Here is a 19,645-nt window from a genome sequence, read left to right as displayed (position 1 = left end):
GTACACAAAGCAGTTCTATTGCTGAAACAGTCGATTCGGGGCCATACTTGAATTACAGATTTATGCAATTAGCAACCGTGGTACTATTGGTACATAAAGCCCTTAAACAGCTTGGGACCAGTTTACTTGCAGAACAGCCTTACTCTATACGTGCCCACCCGAGCACTTCAGTCTGTGGAACAGGCACTGTTACAGGTGCTGCATAATACTGATTCTGCACTTCTAAGAAATCATTATTTTAGTGTGGCAGCACCTACTCTTTCGAACTTCCTGCCTACTCCCATCAGGTAAGCACCTTCACTGTATTCTTTTTGGCACCTGCTTAAAACTTTTTTGTTTAGGCAAGCCTATCCAGACATATAGATGCTGATGTGTTTTAATCTTTTCAGTCTGTCGCTGTTTCAATTTTAAAAAATATTTTAATTACTTTTTTTAACTGCTCTATCAATAATGTTAGTGTTTTTTGCAAAGCGCTTAGAGGTGGGTTGGTTTTTTTTTTACAATTGAGTGGCTTAAATGTTTTGTTAAATATATAAATAAATGATAAACTGAGCTTCACTCAGCCTCAAAGAAGAAAAAGGCAACTGCAAGTTCCTAGCAACATTGTTTGGGATGGACTTGTACTAACCGGTCAATAGTTCTTTTCCTGGGGTTCTCATTGAATGGGCTTTGCTTTGTGTCCATCTTACTCACAGCCGTATTTGGAGGCACCTCCCCCTTCCCTCGGTGAATCTAGCTAGAAACCCATGGGGTTTTCCACCTTTGCTATAGTACATGGCTTGGCCTATTAAATTTAAATTCTTTTCTGAATTGCTGCTTAAGTCAGGCAGACACTGCTTCACATGGAGCTATCTTAGGCCTAAACTACATATTCCACACAACTGCACATAACAGTAGTCTGACAGGCCTTTTACTTCCCATAAGGCTGAGGACAGAGGAAGAGGCGTAAGGGGCACTTCACCCTTTCTCTGCTCCAAATCCCACCCATGCAGCATTTCTTAACCAGAATTCTAACAACATTTAAAACCCCACAAAAGCTACCTTGGAAAGCTATTTGGATTGGGAAAATGGCAGCCAGCAAAAGGTGGAATTAACGACAAGTGTTTCAGCTCTACTTCCAATGTCCCCCATTGGAAGTGTATTTTCCACATATAAAGTCTTATTACATGCATTTCTTTGTAATATGCAGTTTGGGATTGACTGTGTGAGACATTGTAAGATACGCTGTGCCATCTTCTGTGCATAGTTTGAAACTTTGAAATCAAAAGATAGCATTAGTGTCTTAACACAATTACTTTCCATGAAAGATCAGTAGATCAGGAACTGGCAGCATATGTGACATTTACAGCATAAACCTATATGTCTACTCAGAAGTAAGTCCCATGGTGTGCCATAAGTCTTACCCTCCCCCCCGTAAGTGGGTATAGGACTGCTGCCTTACCCTAAATGTTACTCCATTTCACTGAAAAAATACCCAGACAGTAGATTGTCTGCCTGCATCTCAGGTATTATACCTGGACTCCTGGCTGGGCGATGAATTGTTGGTCCTTCGCTTCCACAGCAAGTTCCAGGCAATTGCTTCCACCCCAGGCGTCACAGGAATATAGAAGAAGCTGCTCAGCCAGATCTTCATCACTACTGTAACATTCCGTGAACAACTCTAAAAATGATAAACCCACAGACAGAAAGAAGCATCACTTGTATTTTAAGTCTGCCTGGAAAGACAATATGGATAGTTTTCAGGATAGTTAAATGCATTGTTTACACTAGGGGTAGGGAACCAATAGCCCTGAGGCCAGAATTGGCCCACAAGACCCTTCAGTCGGGTCTCATGAGCTCTCTTCCTCAGCACTGTCTCCCCTGCTTAGCCCTGCCCAAGCCCCACGCCAGAACTGCTGCTTGCTCCACCACCACAGGAGAGCAGGAGACGTCAGTTTCTCTGCTGCTGAGCTGTAGTCTTTGAGCACAGGGAGGGGAGGCTAAAGCCTCCCCCATCTCCTTCTCCTCCCCACTGATTGGAAATCAATACCTCAGCTGCAAGGAAAAAGAAGAGGAGCTGGGAAGAGCAAGCGTGCCGCTTTTCTGTGCTATGTAAGAAGAAAGGGAGCCCCTTTCGCACCATGCAGTACAGAAATCAAGCATGCTATAAACAGGGAAAGAGAGCAATCTCTCCCACCATGGCAGCATTTCTCTGCTGTGCAGTGAGAAAGGGGAGCAGGGTTTGCGACATATTGGCAACAGAAATAGCCTCTACTTTCTGTATACAGTAGGGCCCCGCTTTTCAGCGTTCCCCTAATACAGCAGCTAAAATTAGAGTAAGGCCCCACTCATACAGCTCTTGTTCCGCTTTTATGGCATTTTTCGGGCGTTGGGTGCCATTTTATTGAAGGAGTTCCGCTTTTCGGCGGGTTTCGCTTTTAGGCGGGGATCTGGAACGTATGAGTGGGGCCCTACTGTACTATTTTAAGTAAATTTCCCTTCTTTAAGTATATTATCTGTATTTTGTTCTTTTTTAACTTTTGAAAAATGGCTTTTCAGTCCAAGTGAGCTAAATGAGTGATCTAGTTAAACAAATGTTACGTATTGGGAGTGCCTGTCTCCCTAATGATATCTATGCACATTAAACAGGTAATATATTACCTGGTTTGCTCATATTCTTGCAAGCTGCAGCTGAAAGCCTTGCCTTTTGTGCCAGTCTCTAGTTTGGGAACCTTTATTAGGTTTGACATGCAATTTGAAGTATTGGCTACCCATACATTGTATTGGCTATCAAATGCTGAACCTACATTCTTTGAAATGTACAGTGTAATTAACTATTTGCAATTTCCAGCATTTCAGAACCTACATTCCAAATTTGTGACACACTGTTGGGATGTCTCACAATTCTACTAAGTTCAAAGCTAAATTTGAAATGTTTTGAACCTTTTATATCACAAGAACGTACCCACAGCTCTTGTCTCATATTCATTTGCCAGCTCCTCCGATTCCCCAGCAGCACTGATATCATTCTTTACCTTAGCCAGGCTTTTCAAGAGCTTGCTTGCCCCCAATGCCGCCAGGGTGCAGCCTCTAGTCTGCAAAGAGACAGAACTGCCAGGTTAGAAAACAGCATTACTTGTAAGTTATTGTAATTGTGTCACACGATTACGGTAATGTCCCCAAACACCAAGACAACTGCATAATTTAAAAGTACACCATTCCCCGGAGCCATATTTGACAAATTATGTGGATGCAGCACTTCTACTTTATCTTGCAATGCCTCCATTTTTAAAGGAGTGTGAAATGGCTTCTAGTTGAAGCAGCTAGACAACACTTGCAAAATAAACGGGCTGTCTGTCTGTCTTAAAGTAGGGTGTTGGAGTTGGTTGACCAACCTTTCCTGTTTGATTTTTAAGACAGGGTAAGTGACCTATTTCACACACACACCTCTATCAAAAGCCTCACTGACCTTTTCTTACAAACCTCCAAAAAATGAGACTCCATTATTTCCTTAGGCAGTTTGTCTTTATTGCTGAGCTGACTTTAGAAAGTGTTCCTGAGGTTTCACCAAAATCTACCTACCCGAGGTTTAAATCCTCCAATTTTTGCCCCTTTTTTGTTCCCCTCCTCTTTTTCATTTCTCATTCCCCTTTAGATGTTTAAAAATGATCAGTCTACATCTCACATTATATTAAAATATTCAAGGACAGAATATACTCAGAAAGCATCAGTGTATAAAAATTGCCAAGGGTCCATCAGTTTCCAATCATAGTTCCCAGGCATTTTAAGAAGGAGGGGGAACAGTCATTTCCACACAAATGCACCCTTCAGAATTAATATATTAATGAGTATATATTTCCTATCTGAGAAAGCTCTTGGTTAAACTCACATATAAGTGTAATGGACAAAAATGTCAGTCATGCTGGAAGCGTGGCATACCTGTTCCCAAATCACTTTGGATAGCTCCTTTTTGTTTTGAAGGACTGCCCAAATAAAGAGAGCCTGCAAGGGGTGCCTTGCAATGAGAGAGACATCCTGAAAGCATATAAAGCAAGAATAAAGCCAACGTTACTGTACAGAGGAACTTTGTATTGACTCCTCTGAATCCTTCTGTTCAGAAAAGTTCTGTTTTACTTGGTTCTAAACGTCAACAGCTGTACTCTGCTTATATGAGATTGTGCTTTACGTACCAGCAACTGTACCTCTATGTCATCCTTGCTGCTTTTGTTCTCCTTTTTGATTCCTCTTCTGAGATCCTCCACCATTTTCCAGACAAATGTAAGGAGAGCATCATTGTAGGAGTTCTTAGCAATCTGCAGATTCTTAAACACCAGACTGCTGAAGTTGTTGGTATAGAACTCAGTTAGAACATCATTACTGAGAAACTTCCTCAGATTTAAGCCATTTTCCAGAAAGAGGCGAACAAATTTTGGCCTGTCCTTCACCAAGGCTGTAAACATGACATCCTGAAGATCAGCAGACTAGCAAGGAACAAGAAGCAGCAAAATATTGACCCAGTTTGAAAACAAAAGACTCTCTCTAAGTTTTGTGCTTCTTTGCTGCCATACAAATTGTGACTCATATTTTATGGTAGCCTTATAACCCTAACAGAAGAGAAAATTCTCCTGAGAGACCAGGCAATAGCTTCATATCATACCGGCACACACTGAAGATAACTTCCACATAGAGCTTCAGAAAACACATGCTCATTTTCCAAATTTAAAGTTTAACGAAGATAATTATTGGTATTACAACTATTTACTCATTTTATGCATTTATATCCCACCTTTTCTCCAAGGAACTCAAGGTGGTGTACATAGTTCTCCCCCTCCTCATTTAATCCCCACAACAACCCTGTGAGGTAGGCTAGGCTGAGAGGCAATGCCTAGCCCAAGGTCATCCAGTGAACTTCATGGCTGAATGGGGATTCTTATAGTAAAGTACTACTACGCTTTATAGAGTAGCACCTCATTTTAGTGTTTATCTGGGAGTAACTGACAGAACCCTTTGCTCCATTCTATTATGTCAGAAAAAGCAACATGGACCATACTGACACTGATTGTCTTGACTTTCCAAGTTTTCATGTCATTAAACAGCTCCAACGTGAGTGTCAGAGTCGAGCCTGTCTGCTTGACAGGTTTCTCAAGAAGAAAGGGGCATGAGCTGCTGTACGTACTTCCCAGCGTCGATCGTTAGTAAAAATCTCTTCGCTAGCCAGGTCGAGCTGGTTCCATTCCAAAAGCAGTTTGAGTTGCCCATTCCAATTATCTTTATCTTGTTCATTTGTGCTGAAAGCTACAAGTGAGAAGGAAAGTTTGTGGTTGATTAAAGTAAATTAAATTAAAGTAATTTTCTGGTTAGTTTCCAATTTTCATTTCCCTGCTAGAGGTGGAACAATATAGGGAAAAATGTGAGGGGAGGGACGTGTTCCCCCACAGGCCTTCAATTCTCTATCAACTGTGCCCATTAACCAAAATGAACATCTCTCTGTACATGGTCCCGCCTAAATCAGAAAAGAAAAAATAATGCTGTTGCTACAAATAATGTACAAAAGAGAATTTAATACTTCAATTTCAATAATGTATAATCCTGCATCCAATCATATTTTTAAATATTCATGTTTTCATGATTGTATCCTGGATCAGGAAGTCTTTGTGAATGGTCACTGTGCATCTTTTACATACATTTAAACTGTAATATAATTGTCATAATTTGTATTTTTTTGCATTTTATTTTCTTCAGATCTCCTTTTTTACTCCTCACCATCTTCCTACTGAGGATATGATGGAGAATTTTCTCCTATGGCATCTTTTACTGGGGGTCCTTGAAGAAATTTGAAGACACAGGCTTGGAGCAAAAAGGTAGGCCTTTATTCTTTACAAGCATATGCAGAGTCAGCCTCCCAGGAACATCCAGGAGAGACTGCAAAGAGGCACAGTCTGCATAGATCTTGTATACAGTAGTAAATACACATGTGACATTAGTTTACCAATCCCACAAGTTCCTTCCCACATAACGTAACAGTTCCTTCCTCCTGCAATATTTCCAACCAATCAGATAATTTTATTAAAATGAGTATATGTATATTCATAATTTGCAACCACCTCCTATCCCATTGTTCTGTTGCCTTCTTTGACTAATGTCAATCTGTCCCCTTGACTAATATTTCCAATATTCCACTGTCTCCTTGACCGATGCTACCACACCTGAGGACATTACAACACGTTCCTTAACCAATACCACGATGCCAGGTTGAGATTGGTTAACTTAGGGCGTCCATGAGCATCATAGTTTTATTAGCCTGCTATAAGGTTCCTTATTCCTTATATTTTCTCAGAAATCCCATTCCTTACTTATAAAATACATAGCTTATGAGGGAGGATTATATTTAAACACTAGGTTACGTTTGAAGACAACACAGCCTAGGAAAAAGGACTGGGTGATTCTGGCCAACCAGTGTCTCTCAGCCTCAGAGAAATAGAAGAGGCAGGCCACCTCAGAGTACCTTTTTCTCCATGAAAACACACTTATAAAGTTGTATTATAGTTTAACATACTGGGTTATTTTAGAAATCATTGTTAAATCTCAACATTTCTCTCATTAAAACTTTGATACTTGTTACAAGATTTTCCCCTAGTCAACGTTCTTGCTCTACAAAATCAAGAATAGAATATATGTGATTGTTATACTAAAATTCCATTTCTCAGGATCTCATAGTTCAAAATACATTAATCAAAGATTATGTCTCTTTGCTTAAAACAATATGGTCATTATTCAAAAGTTAATCATGCACATAGGCCTACTTGCTTCGTTCTCATGAGTTGAGTAGTTCGAACTGAAATTGCTTCGCTATGATCCCAAGGCCTATGGCTTTCATTGCTTAGTTCTTTAGCTCCTTGTGATTTTATTTATATAAACCTATACCTTCTAATATAATAACCTATGTTTATATGTGTGGATATATAAAAATTCTCCATTAGATAATCATTCATGCATCTAATGAACACTAATTCATTTGTTAGAATTTAAGGTGCTATAAGGCAGTTGTTTTTGCTGCAACAGACTAATATGGCTGCCCCTCTGAAAATTCATACAAAAAACGTCATGTATGTATTCTCACAATTATCAGCAATCATTTGATATCACAGGGCAAAGGGATAAAACATCTCCTGTAACTTCTACAAATTCTGAGACAGCACCAAGGCTCATCTAGATGTTTGAACTTGTACTCCCCATTTCTACCCCATTCTGCTTCAAAGAACAGAAAGCTATGGAGGAGTTACAATCTCTCTATGACCAAACTAAAGTTCTTTTGATCCACTACAGCAGTGGTTCTTAACCTTTTTTGAGTCACGGACCCCTCTGAGAATCTGATGAAACTATGGACCCCCATAAATGAATAAATAAAATTAATTTTATTGCATTGAAAATTAAATTTTTGTTGCACCCAGTTCACAGACCCCTGGAAGTTCATCCATGGACCCCTAGGGACCACATGTTAAGAACCTGCATGACAGTGTCTCGTCACATTCTCACATTTTCTGTGATTTTAATGATTGTTTCAGTTCAGGGGAATTAGATGCTCTTGCTGAACACCACCAACAAATGCTTAACACACATTAAAATCTTCTAAATTCCAATGTGGATCTGAAAATCTAGTCCATAGTTCCATAACAGTAAAAGCCAAGAGGAACTCAGTAGTACTCTACCAAGCTCTTTTCAACAGGGAAAAATGGGAATAATTGCTAAAATATATGCATTATTCACAGTTGATTGGTTAAGGTTAAGGCCTAATCCATTGTTTCTGAGATAATGAGAAAATAGAAACCATTAATCATGCAATGTATGCTCCCAATATGCTTTTTATTTTATTTCTTTTTAACACATTCAGTTGTTTTTTATTAATTGATGAATTAATCAATCAGTCAACTTCCACCCCAAACACTCAAGGTGGCTTACAAAATTAATTAAAAACACAACATAAACAATTGAATAATGTTATGAGACAACAACAAACCTTTATAAAGAGCAAATGAAATGGCATTGCTCACAATTTCATCTCCAGCTTCTTCTATTTTGATCACAGTTAGCAGATGAGGATTTTCAAGTACTTCTTTGATCTACACAAGGAAAGTCAAGGTTTACTCTATTCTGAGATTCTTCATGGACAAAGTCTGTTGCCCAAGTTTATTTCTCTACACATATTTTCAGTTACTGAATATACATCACTTAGTCTTAGCTTATTAACAGTGAAAAGTTGTTTCCTTTCAAAATCAGACTTAGGTAGATCCTGTTTCCTGCTTTGGCCTCAACTAGTTTCTTTTGCTGTTACTCACACTGCTATAGTCAGACAGACTACTGACTTCTTCCTAAAAGTGAACATGCGTTCCCACCTTCTAAAAAAAATTACTGCAAATTTGGGGGAATAGCCTGTTATCAGATCTGCTGGTGCACCAATGCACACATTCACACAAGCATGTATCTTACATGTGTGTTTGCTGAACAGCCAATTAACAATACTACTCTTGGGATCTTTACTGGAGATGATTGTGTGTGCACAGACAGACTTGCATTGGTTTTGATAACTTGGCTCAACTTGGAAACTTTAGTATGGACCAATATTACTGTGCTGCAACTGGAATATTTATTTATCAGTGAAGAACAGTTTAAGGGTTGACATACCAATATAAAATGATTTAGGAGCAACAAAAGCAGCTATGTTACTAGAAATGCCGGTACAGAAAGATATAAAAAGGAATGGGTTAATAATGCATATATAGGTGAGTTTACCCACACCTATATACTTAACTACTGTTGCAGAGATAGAGGGGAAAGACTAGAGATATATAGTCTCCTAATAAGGAATTCTGAGGTGGAGTCTTAAAGATCCAGCTTTGCTATGGGGAAAGAGAAAGAACCTAGAACAGGAGAAGCGTGGAATGTTCTGGGTGGGGAAGTTTGAACCAGAGCAGCATGGAGCAACTTCCTACGAAGAAGGCTGAACAAAGTGGGGATGTCTTATGAAATCAGTTATAGGAAAAATGTTTCTAAGCAAGATGCTCATGCCTTTGATGAAAAGGATGATCTTGGAAATTCTCAGGAAATACAAAAAAAGGGGAACTCTTTACCTAATTAACACAGTCTATTGGCTAGGTCCCCTTGCTGAAAGGAGATGAGCTTAGATATCTTAAAAATGCAACTAAGGTGAAGTGTGCTTGTTGGCTGATACTCATGTATTCCCCATGGAGACAGGAATGGCTGGATTAGGGGTGGTATTGGATTCTAGAATGAATGAGGGCAATGTACAACTTCCTGCTTGTGACTGGCATGTGCTGGAATCGTCACTGACTCGCACAAAGGGGCTTTCCCTGTCTGCCACAATTATACTCTCACTGCTCAGAGCAAAGCCAAATTATCCACGCAGTGGAGAGTTCCAGCTGGACCAAGTTTCTCAGTGGCAAGCCTCTATGGATGCCACATTTATGTAAAATCTTCTTTCTCAGCCTTCCTACAATGCTAGCATTACCAGGAATAGATCAAAATGGAAACGGGAACCAATTACCATTACAAAAAATTAAGGTAAATGTTTTTGGTGTGTGCCTAGAAAATATCCATGAAGGAACAAATTGTAATGAAGCTTTTAAAAATCCATAGTAGCAAAACAAAACTGCGAGCACAAAATGTAAGAGAACATCATTAGCAGCACTGAGAAGCATTTCTGACGAGCCATTTCTGCCCTCTAAGTTTATTACAGTCATCAGGTAATGGACCTAAAGAGAGACATTTTGATGAAGCACTGAGCCACTGATTGAGAAAGCCATTTCCCTCCTAAATTAAATGACTTCTTCATTGGGGCTTAGTGCCATTTGAAAAACAGAACATTAAGATTTTCCATGCACTCAGTTTTTCCTCGCATTACAAAGAGAACAAAAATCCTGAGATGGATCAAACATAAATCTCCCCAAATCCAGTTTGCCAGGGACCAGCACCCCTTGGTGAAGCATACCACCCAATGAGAGACCCCTCACTCCTTCTCCTAGATAGAGGAGTGGGATAGTAGTGACATTGGCTAATTTTAAATCTGGATCATCTCTGTGGCCACCTCAGTTTATACTGTTATAGGATTGGGGGGCTGGTTCTACAAAATGGGCAAAGATATGCAGGACACATCACTGTTATAGTGAATAGAATAGTCCCATCCAATCTTCTCCACATTTCCTTCATCTCTTCCCCAAAACAAAAATATCATGTGTGTAACTTATGTGATCTTATCAGCTCATGGGCTTTCCCCGTTTATTTGCTTGGCAGTTCTATTTTTGGACAAGCATCCTAACGCACAGCTCTGGCAAAGGTTGTTTCCACTCCTATCCTTCAGGTTAGTCTTCAAAAGGTGATTTAGGAAGGTGACACAAGCAGCCCACAAATTCTGGACAACCCAAGTTCCTCAGTTTTAACAAAGTGCATTGACTTAGTGAAAAAGAGAAATGCATAATAGAGGCACAGAAGCTCAGAAAAGAGCAGGCAGTGAAATCCAAATACATTCAAAAGGAGAGAGAAAAATAAATATCATGCAGTGCTTACAGCCATACCAGTAATACTTAGCATTAATATAGCACTTTAAAATGTTTCACATACATTACTTTGTTGTATATTTAGAATATCCCTGAAAGATAGATCAGTATAAATATTAATTCTTATTTATATATATATTTAAAATAGTTGATTTTATCTATATTTTGATAACTTTCATTATGTCTATTTTTCTTAAAGTCTGTTTTTACTGTTATTTTGCATAAACTGCTTAGAGATTTTTTTTATTAACTGGTATATACATACTAAGCAAGGTTATCTTATCTAAGGCCACCTAGTGAGTGCAAGGCAGAGGCAAGATTCAAAGTGGGGGCTTCATGGTTCATTCTCTTAGGCCAAGGATGAGAAACCTGCTATGCTCCAAATGTTGCTAGACTGCTATACTCCATCAACTCCAGACAGCATGGCTAATAGTCAGGCATGATGGGAACTGGAATCTAATGTCATATGGAGAACCACAGGTTCCCCATCCCTGTCTTAAGCACTACACTACACCTGATCTCAAACTTACTAACTGTATAATTATTAATTCTGCCAAAAAAAATCCACTTTAGAGCCTCATCCTTTTGGAATTGCACAAAATATAGCATTACAAATATTGGAATGTGTCCATGAGTGGAATGAATGACTAGATGCCATCCGAAAGGGGACTTTACAGCACAATCCTATAATATCTAATAAAAAATAAGCCCCATTGAGTTTAGTGGGGCTTACTCCCAGGTAACTGTGCATAGGGGTGCAGCAGAGGATAGAATCCTATACACACTCACCTGGGAGTAAGCTCAATTTAACTTAATGGAGCCAGATTCTGAGTAGATAGGATTGAACTGTTAGTGTATTTAATGAAAGCTGCAAATAAAGAATGTGTATAGATTCTAGGGCAGGGGCAGTCACTGTAATGTCCTCCAAAAATGTGGTTGGACTACAGCTCCCATCATCCTATCATTAAGCTGGCTGGGCTTAATGGTGTCAAATAACATCTGGAGGCCCACTGTAATGTTCTCTTTTAGGTCAGAGGAAATAAACAAGCATTTGTTTTATTAAAGAACTAGGGACACAGCAGCTCTTTTCTCCTTTAGCTACTTTCTCACTCTGGTTTATAGCCCTGCCTCCTGCTAGGGCTTAACTTCTTAAACTAACTATGGAGGTGCCCTTAAAGGCATAGTCACATTTATCCCCACATTTCCCTTTTTCTAAAGAGCATGCCATATAATCTAAAAAAACAAAAATGCTCCATAAGTCTCTCTGAAGCCTTCCAGTTTTGACTGGGTCTTCTCAGACTCATTTCCAAAGATTCTGAGGTATGACTAGCTCAGTGTATTCCCCCTGATTATTTTCTGGCTGTGTTCCTCCTGCTTCCTCCTTTCCTTCTTCCCTTTTTGGTATCTGGATGAGATGCTGCCTGTTGCTCTGGATCAGCCTATTTCTGGTTGATGTCAGTTTTGCATATGTTTATTCCAAAGCTTGGAAAAGTTACTTTTTTGAACTACAACTCCCATCAGTCCCAGCTAGCATGGCCACTGGATTGGGCTGATGGGAGTTGTAGTTCAAAAAAGTAACTTTTCCAAGCTCTGGTATTCATAAGTCCATTCCATCCCATTTCTAGATCACTATATGATTCAAAAAACCTGTACAAATATTTGTACTTGAATACAAATTAAAATTTGTACTTGAATGCATATTTAATCACAAATGTATGCATTTCTAAATTATTTTATCTTAAAATACACATTTTTAGGCACTATGGTATTTTTTCAGCCAAGAACTGTACTGCAACATTTGAAGAAGTGTGAAATCCAAAGGATAACTACATTCTGATTCATGTATTAATCCAAGAGGTGTGAATTAGCTTAGTTCACTTACAAGTTCAGAACAAACAAAATTGTCTTCCATCTCTAGCCATAGGTTAGCTACCCCTGTTCTAGAAGATAAGGATTCTAGAAGGTGTTCCTAGGTAGTTTGTATCAATAGTAATACTTATAAAAAGATACACAAGAAAGCCACATCTGTGGGACAATATGCTGTAACAAATAAAAAAGTCACAACAATTCAAAGAGTTACACTAACTGCTTTTCAAAGCACTCCACGTGCTGTCGTAGGAAACACCAGTCTAGATGGCTTGAATGTGCATGCTTTTGCTGACCAGCAGTTTTTGCTTCAACAGAGGGCATATGCAATGCACCCATGAACAGCTGCAGATAGAAAAAGCTCTATTTTCCACAAATATCAGATTTAATAGCTTTTCCCCCTGACCAGTGCATGCTAGTATGTCAACCTTTTGAAGAAATTGCTTCATAACCTTTTGAAGAAATTGCTTCATAACATTTTATTACAGTTTTATTCGGTTTTATTGCTATTTACTGTATTTTGTAAGCTGCTCTGGTAATTCTTTTAAATTGAAAACAGGACTATTTAATGAACACTCGTGATTTAATTAACAACTACTAACAGCTCCATTTCGATGCAGATAAAAACATTTCTTTTTTCAGTGTTTAGCAACTAGCTGCTAATTATTTCCCAAAACCCACTCACTGAAGGCTGACATATAGTGGAGACACCGTTCTAAAAAAAACCCTTCGTAGTTGTACACCAAAACTATGAATAAAAAACCCCTAGCCAAATGTGGCTCTATTTTTCTCTAGCCAGCAATCACCCAAAACAATCCATTCCAGCACAGGATCTATGGGCCCTTATTTGCAGGGCACCAAACAGTATACAAGGTTCCTGTCGTATGGGTAAGAAGGTGCATGCTCACTCACCCATCTGATCCAGCTTTCAATTTCCTCTTCTGTGAGTCTAGAAAGAGTGCGAGGCAAGTATCTGAGCAATTTCTCTTTGACAGATGAGGAGGTAAGTGTGCCTTCCATCTCCACTAAGCTTGCAATCACATCGGCAATCTGGCCAGAACCTTCCACCACCACACAGGGAATTTTGCTCTTGACTGCAGTGTTAATCGCCTTTGGGGAAAAACATTCAGATGAATAAAGACTCAGAAAGGAACAGGCATTTTGATCTAACAGGCCTTCTCTCCAGTCCTGCATTTGTGGTGCATCCAGACAGCTCTGGTGCACCCACACAGTTGATATGAGGTGCATCCAGACAGCTGTTTGTTCAGTAGCCATAGTGCTTTTGTAAGAGAGGCACATGGTATCAGTTCCAATACCTGCACAGTGAATCATTACTTCTGACGTGCACATCACTCCAGTCCAATGGGGACTGTTCAAATCCTCATGCGGACCCTTTCTAATCCAGACTAGCATGATCAGCATGGTCAACATAGCAACAACAGCATAGAACTAGCCACCTTTCCTGTTCTAGGAAATGCCTTTAGTGGAGGTACCTCTGTAATCAACTTCCTGCAGACATAGCTACACCAGCTGCAATTGGGAAGCACCTTAATATTCAAAGGATTTTTAGGGAATGGAAATTTTAAATGGCTGTATTATGGCTGTAATACTTATGCGCTAAGTCATGGGGTGGGTCAGTGTATCTTTCGCTCCGGAGAGAAAATTTTATTTGAAATTTAGTGCTGTTGTCCCTTTACTGTATACTGTTGAACTGTGTTTGTTGAAATATGACTTGTATTTTAATATGTATTTTTATTTTCCTTTTACATGTGAGGTGTAGTGCATTGGCCCTCCAGGCTTGCCAGGAGCTGCTGAATCAGCCCCAAGCTGCGGCAGTTTCAGTTCCAGGCCTGCCTTACAAGCAGCACCATGCTGTGGGTTGTGTTCTCTGTATATAATTAGTTATAGTTCTTGTTATTGTTAGATCCTCTGTGTGGCCTCTTCCTTCATGATACTTTTCATGATGAATTGAGCCTATGGCTTTGAGCAATAAAGATTCATTTCATTTTTTTCATTTCAAATATGACAATGGGGGACAATCTGTTAAACCTGCTCAAGCGCTGAGCTAGTTTTCCCTCAGTCATCCCGAGGATAAGAGCTAGTGAGCAGGTATTAAAATATCTAAAGCAATTACTAATAGCAAATTAGATTAAGGGAGAGTTATCCGACCTATTGCTCAGAAACAAATGACAAATATGAACCATCTATGTTAGTTTAGTTTAACTGATTACAACTGTTATGGTTAGAGTTCTAATAACAACTAAAATGTGTGTTTACACAACTATGCAATAATGGCATGCTATACTTAGTATATGTTGTGATTAGGGTATTAACCCTATTAATACTGCATTAGTACTGTATCAGAATAAATGGGATTAGTAATTGTTTTAGGATGATGCAATGAATACTCCTGCTTCCCAAAGCTATAGGGTATATTTGCCTTTAGCTTATTATTGTTGCAGCATGTCTGGTACAGTACAATCCTGTTTTACATATAATAAATCTGAGTAGAAACAATCAACATTTAATCACATTGCAGACAGAATGTTCACAAGTGAACTGAAAATACAGTATATGAGAATGGTATTCTTTGAATAAAGATTGACTATGTGGTCAAGACTCAAAACCACACAAGTATTCATTGCACTTTAGATGACTATACTAACTGGTCACTAATTGGATAACAAATGTTCTAGGATGGGGTGGGTGGGGTATATCACACAGTAGGATGCAATGTAAGGAGCCTGAAAATGTTTCACTCACTTTTTCAACAGAGATCACATAGACTGATGAGAAATTTTCAAGGAAGAAAGGCCAGCTGTAAGAGCTTGCCACATGTTGATGCCAAGACCTATTAAACCAGGGTATTTCTAAAGGATTCTTGGAAATTTTGGTGCATACAACCTACTACAGTACTGACACAAATGGAACTTAGATACAGTTTGAAGACATCAGTCCTGTAGATATCGGCAGAAAAACAAAGACTGGCGTCTATACCAGACTGTGAAGCTGACAGCCTGTTCTGTGGATTAATTATCTAGTAATGTAAACTGAATTAATGTAACATAATCAAACAATGTAGGGTAGGCTGCTAGTACCATGATTATCAAGAAATATGCACACACACTCTCAATTTTATAACTGTTTTAAACATGATATGCCTGATGTTTTAAAAGTAACTGTGACTGTGCAAAAAATGTTCAAGAAACCTAAACAAACAAATAATGTGTATTTGAAATGCTGGAACAAATATCAAATTAAATTAATCACATATTTAGGAATTCATCCACTTGAGAGTATTTACAGAATTTATTGGGTATTTAAGTACTGAAAACTAGCTTTACTGATCTAGCTTCTGATGCTGAACAGCAAATGCCCTTCTGTCACAAGAAAGGTGACCAAGAGCATGGCCCTGTACATATTACATTCCACTATGTTCACTGGGGCTTCCTTCTTAGTAAAGGTGCTTAGGAGCAAAAAAACCTGTGATGCTAAATGGTAAATTCTATAAAGTGCAGTGGGGTTTACTACATGATAAAGGGCTCAGTCAGGAACAGGGTTTAATCTACTCATGCCAAGGGAGTGGAGAAGTTGCCAACTTCAGTCGTAGGAATAAAAATGGGTAGGAAAAAGAAAAATCATTACCTTATCTGCTTCACCTCACTGCTGCTAAAAGACAGTAATTGTCCACACCAGGGGTAAGTGAAAACAGTTTGACTTGCAGATATCCATTTAGTACTTTTAACAAACATGCCTGTGGTATATGGTATGTAAAGGGTGAAAAGGAGGTTGACTGCAACCAGTGCTCCCCCTATGACTCAGTGGCTGGGATTTATGTGGTGCATGTTTTGGCCCTTTACCAATTCAGTTCTGTACAAACTAGCCTCAGAGCCAGTCCTGTTTATCATTTGTTTAATAAAGGAACCATTCTGCTGTTCTCTTGGAGTCTGCTGTAGTTAACAGGAAAGTTACGAGGGACCTACTTAAGAATATTACGATGCTAAGGGATGCATGATATTGAGTTAGCTTTCTATAGATAAAAGTATAGCTTCCTGAGTTAAAAACAATGCAATAAAATTAAAAACCCAGTAATTCTTACATGGCTATGAGCAATTGTTTACAACTACTTCTATCCTGGTGAGCGACACATGAAAACACTTAAGAGTTTATCATAATGAAGATATTTTCATTTTGAAAATGAAAAAGCTGGTTTGCTCAAGAAACCAAGATTTCTTTTAATATTTCTTCCTTATCCTACAAATTAGACTTCTCATTTAAAACAGAAATCATGGCCAAGAACACTCAGGATGTTACTGAAACCTAAGCCTTTCTTTCTACATGAACGAAACTGGAAAAAGGTTACATTCCATGTATTCCTAACCTAAGGGGTTGAGGTTGGAGGGAGATTTTTTGGTGCAGAAACATACATACTTTCAGAGTTTCTTTTCCACCTCCTTGAGCAAAACACACAATTGGAATCTTCCCACCATAATTAGAATCTGAAACACAAATGTCGTAATAAACCAACATATGAAGTTCTAGCAGCACTGTTCTCTGTTTTACCTTGCACAGTTTATAATTCTCAGTATTGTCCTTTGACCATACTTTGTATATTCCATTCTGAAAGCAGGCATTCATTAAAATGCTGACTTTTCCATGATTTTAAGAATCTTTCATTAAATGGCACCATAGAATTTTGCCTGATCTTATTTGCTGGTGCATTTACAAACTTCCACAGCAGTTTTACAAACCGAAAATCAATAGTTGTGTGTGTGTGTGTGTGTATGTGTGTGTGTGTGTGTGTGTGTGTGTGAGAGAGAGAGAGAGAGAGAGAGAGAGAGAGAGAACAAAATAATGACTCCATGCTATAAAATGGGTGGGGAACCTCTGGCCCATAGGCCAATCTTGGCCTGTCAGAGGGTCCAAACTGGTGCATGAGGCCATTTTCCCCAAACCACACCCACCTGTCTATCAGCTGGTGTCACCATTCTGTGTTGGCTGTGGGTGGCTTTTCCCAACAGGGAACAGACCCCCACAGCCAAAGCAGCAGGATTTAACCCCTGCTCGACAGCAGATGAGTGGGGGTTAAATCCTGCTCAGTTTGGCTGCATGTTCCTAGAACAGGGGCAAACAGCCCTAGATACAAACATTGCACTTGAAAAAAGTCCCTCTTACAGCAGATCTGCAAAAAAGCAGGGGGGAAGATACCTGATATTTGCGGATTATTTTTTTTTTTGGCAGAACCTGTTTTTGTCCCTCTTCTCCAGTGTTAACAGAGCAGTGGCAGTAGCAAGAACACCATCATCAGCCTCCTGGCCCAAACACATCACCCCACCAATTTCCAGGATCCCCAATTCCCTCATGTTATGGAACGGTGGCGGCTAAGTGAAAATCCACCCCCTTCTCTCTCTGGGCTTAACTACATGGGAGCATTTCTTTGTAGGAAATATACTTCTTTTACCTTCGCTTTTCATTTGCATCATCCGCAGTTCCTGCTCAATGTTAGCTGCCAATTGCTTTTTCCCATTCACATAAGCAGACATTCCTCTTGGGAGGTTTAGTCTTGTTTTTTCCTTGTGGCCCTGCCCTCTAATTATACATTTCCACTCCCTCTGGTTGCTAAGGTGACCGAGCATGCTCAGTTCTACCAGCTGCAGTAGGGTCCCTTAAAAAGAATCTGGAAGTGCGAATATCTGTGTTTTCCCTGGTAGGATACAGCTGAAATACAAATCTGTTTGAGCAGTGTTATACTTTTGAGCACAAATTAGGGGGGGGAATAAAGGCACCATTTGCAGCAACATAAAAAAGGCCAGCAGAATGAAGGAGAGCAACCATAAGTTGCTATAAAACGGAGGAGGAGGGAGTGCGTGTGGAGAGGGGAAAGATTGACACATCCACCTAAAAGCATCAGAGCAAAGGGTGTGCAACAGGGCAGGCTCCAGACATGCCGGAGCGCATAGGCACCAGCTTGCCCCAGGCCCCGGCGCGCATGCGCACACACATACACACATGCGCACATGTTTACCTGTCTCTCACAGGGAGGCAGCTTCTTCCGCCCGCCCATTCGCTGGCTCCATCTCTCTTGTCTTTTGCGGCTGTGCGGGCTGCTACGCACGTGTATTGCTGCCATCAACTAAGATGGTGCCGTAGGCTTCAGCCCCTTAGGGAAACCTCAGCTCTCATCTTGGTTAATGTACGCACAGCCCGTGCAGCTGCAAAGGATAGGAGAGATGGGTAGGTGGAGCCAGCGAACGGGTGGGCGGCAGATCACGGAAAAGGAGCACTCCTCCTCCTCCACCCTATCGAGAGTCCCCTCAGGAGCCTCTGTGGCTTAAGAGGCCCTCAGCCAGGGCCCGACCTGGCTGCCCTTTGGGACTGGCCCTGGTCTGCAAGCACTAGAGAAAGGGAGCAAAGACTTTTTTTCGTTTCTTTTTCATATTACCAGTGGATTGGGTTAGTATGGAGTGTTGGGGGTGGGGGATTTGAAACCATGCTCACTACTTTATGATGGTTTACAAAGTTCTCACTACTTTATGATAGTTTACAAAGTTCCCACTAAATGCTAATTTTGGATATTTGCCTTGTTTTCCTGGCCTCTCCCTTTCTATCTCTCTTCTCTCTTTGTTGTCTTTCCTCTGCCAAAATTTAGACTGTAAGCTCCTCAGGATAGGAATCTTAGATTATTTTAGGCTATTTTGTATTTTGCCATATATATTGTCATAGCCTTATAAATAGTAATAATAACATTTCCTATGACTTCCATCCAATAACAGTATAATGGTAATTCATTGAGTCAATCGATCTAATCAGCAAATAAGGTATTTCACAAGAATACTTTAATTTATTTACTTAATATATTTATAGCCTATCAAGCATAACATTTGTGAAGATTTTACAATTAAACCAAAGCAACTGATAATTTCAACAAATTTATTCACTCTCAGATATTCCTTTAATATTTTGTACTGACCAGGTTAATCAATTATGAGTACACTCATGTTTGCTAGAAACTGACCAGGAATAATGCGTTCTGAAATATATTTTTCTAACTGGGTTCGTAGTTTGGCCTCTATGGCAGGGTATCCATGAGTCCCGTTATCAACCAGAATTAGATGTGTATGATTATTATCCAAACAGTACAATGGGTCCCTCTTGAGGTCATCCATAATATAGGGTCCTGAATAATATGTCTAGAAAAGACATTCCAATAAATAAATAAACAAACAAAC

The 19,645-nt window shown here is 39.5% G+C and overlaps 1 protein-coding gene across 1 annotated transcript in view; it reads right to left on the bottom strand.

The window, feature by feature from the left end:
• Positions 1–19,645, bottom strand: part of TRPM8 (transient receptor potential cation channel subfamily M member 8) — a 57,922-nt gene that overhangs the window by 24,237 nt on the left and 14,040 nt on the right. The window contains exons 6-14 of the mRNA XM_061607668.1: positions 19,432–19,606; positions 16,848–16,915; positions 13,329–13,526; positions 7,997–8,099; positions 5,156–5,274; positions 4,182–4,460; positions 3,919–4,014; positions 2,945–3,074; positions 1,515–1,660 (exon numbers count right to left, since the gene is read on the bottom strand). Of these exons, the coding sequence (XP_061463652.1) occupies positions 1,515–1,660; positions 2,945–3,074; positions 3,919–4,014; positions 4,182–4,460; positions 5,156–5,274; positions 7,997–8,099; positions 13,329–13,526; positions 16,848–16,915; positions 19,432–19,606 (1,314 nt within the window). The remainder of the gene's footprint in view (positions 1–1,514; positions 1,661–2,944; positions 3,075–3,918; positions 4,015–4,181; positions 4,461–5,155; positions 5,275–7,996; positions 8,100–13,328; positions 13,527–16,847; positions 16,916–19,431; positions 19,607–19,645) is intronic.

The sequence above is a fragment of the Rhineura floridana genome, chromosome 2, assembly GCF_030035675.1.
Source record: "Rhineura floridana isolate rRhiFlo1 chromosome 2, rRhiFlo1.hap2, whole genome shotgun sequence".
NCBI lineage: Eukaryota > Metazoa > Chordata > Lepidosauria > Squamata > Rhineuridae > Rhineura > Rhineura floridana.
The sequence above is the reverse complement of the archived record's forward strand: the minus strand, read 5'-3'. Positions and strand labels throughout refer to the sequence as shown.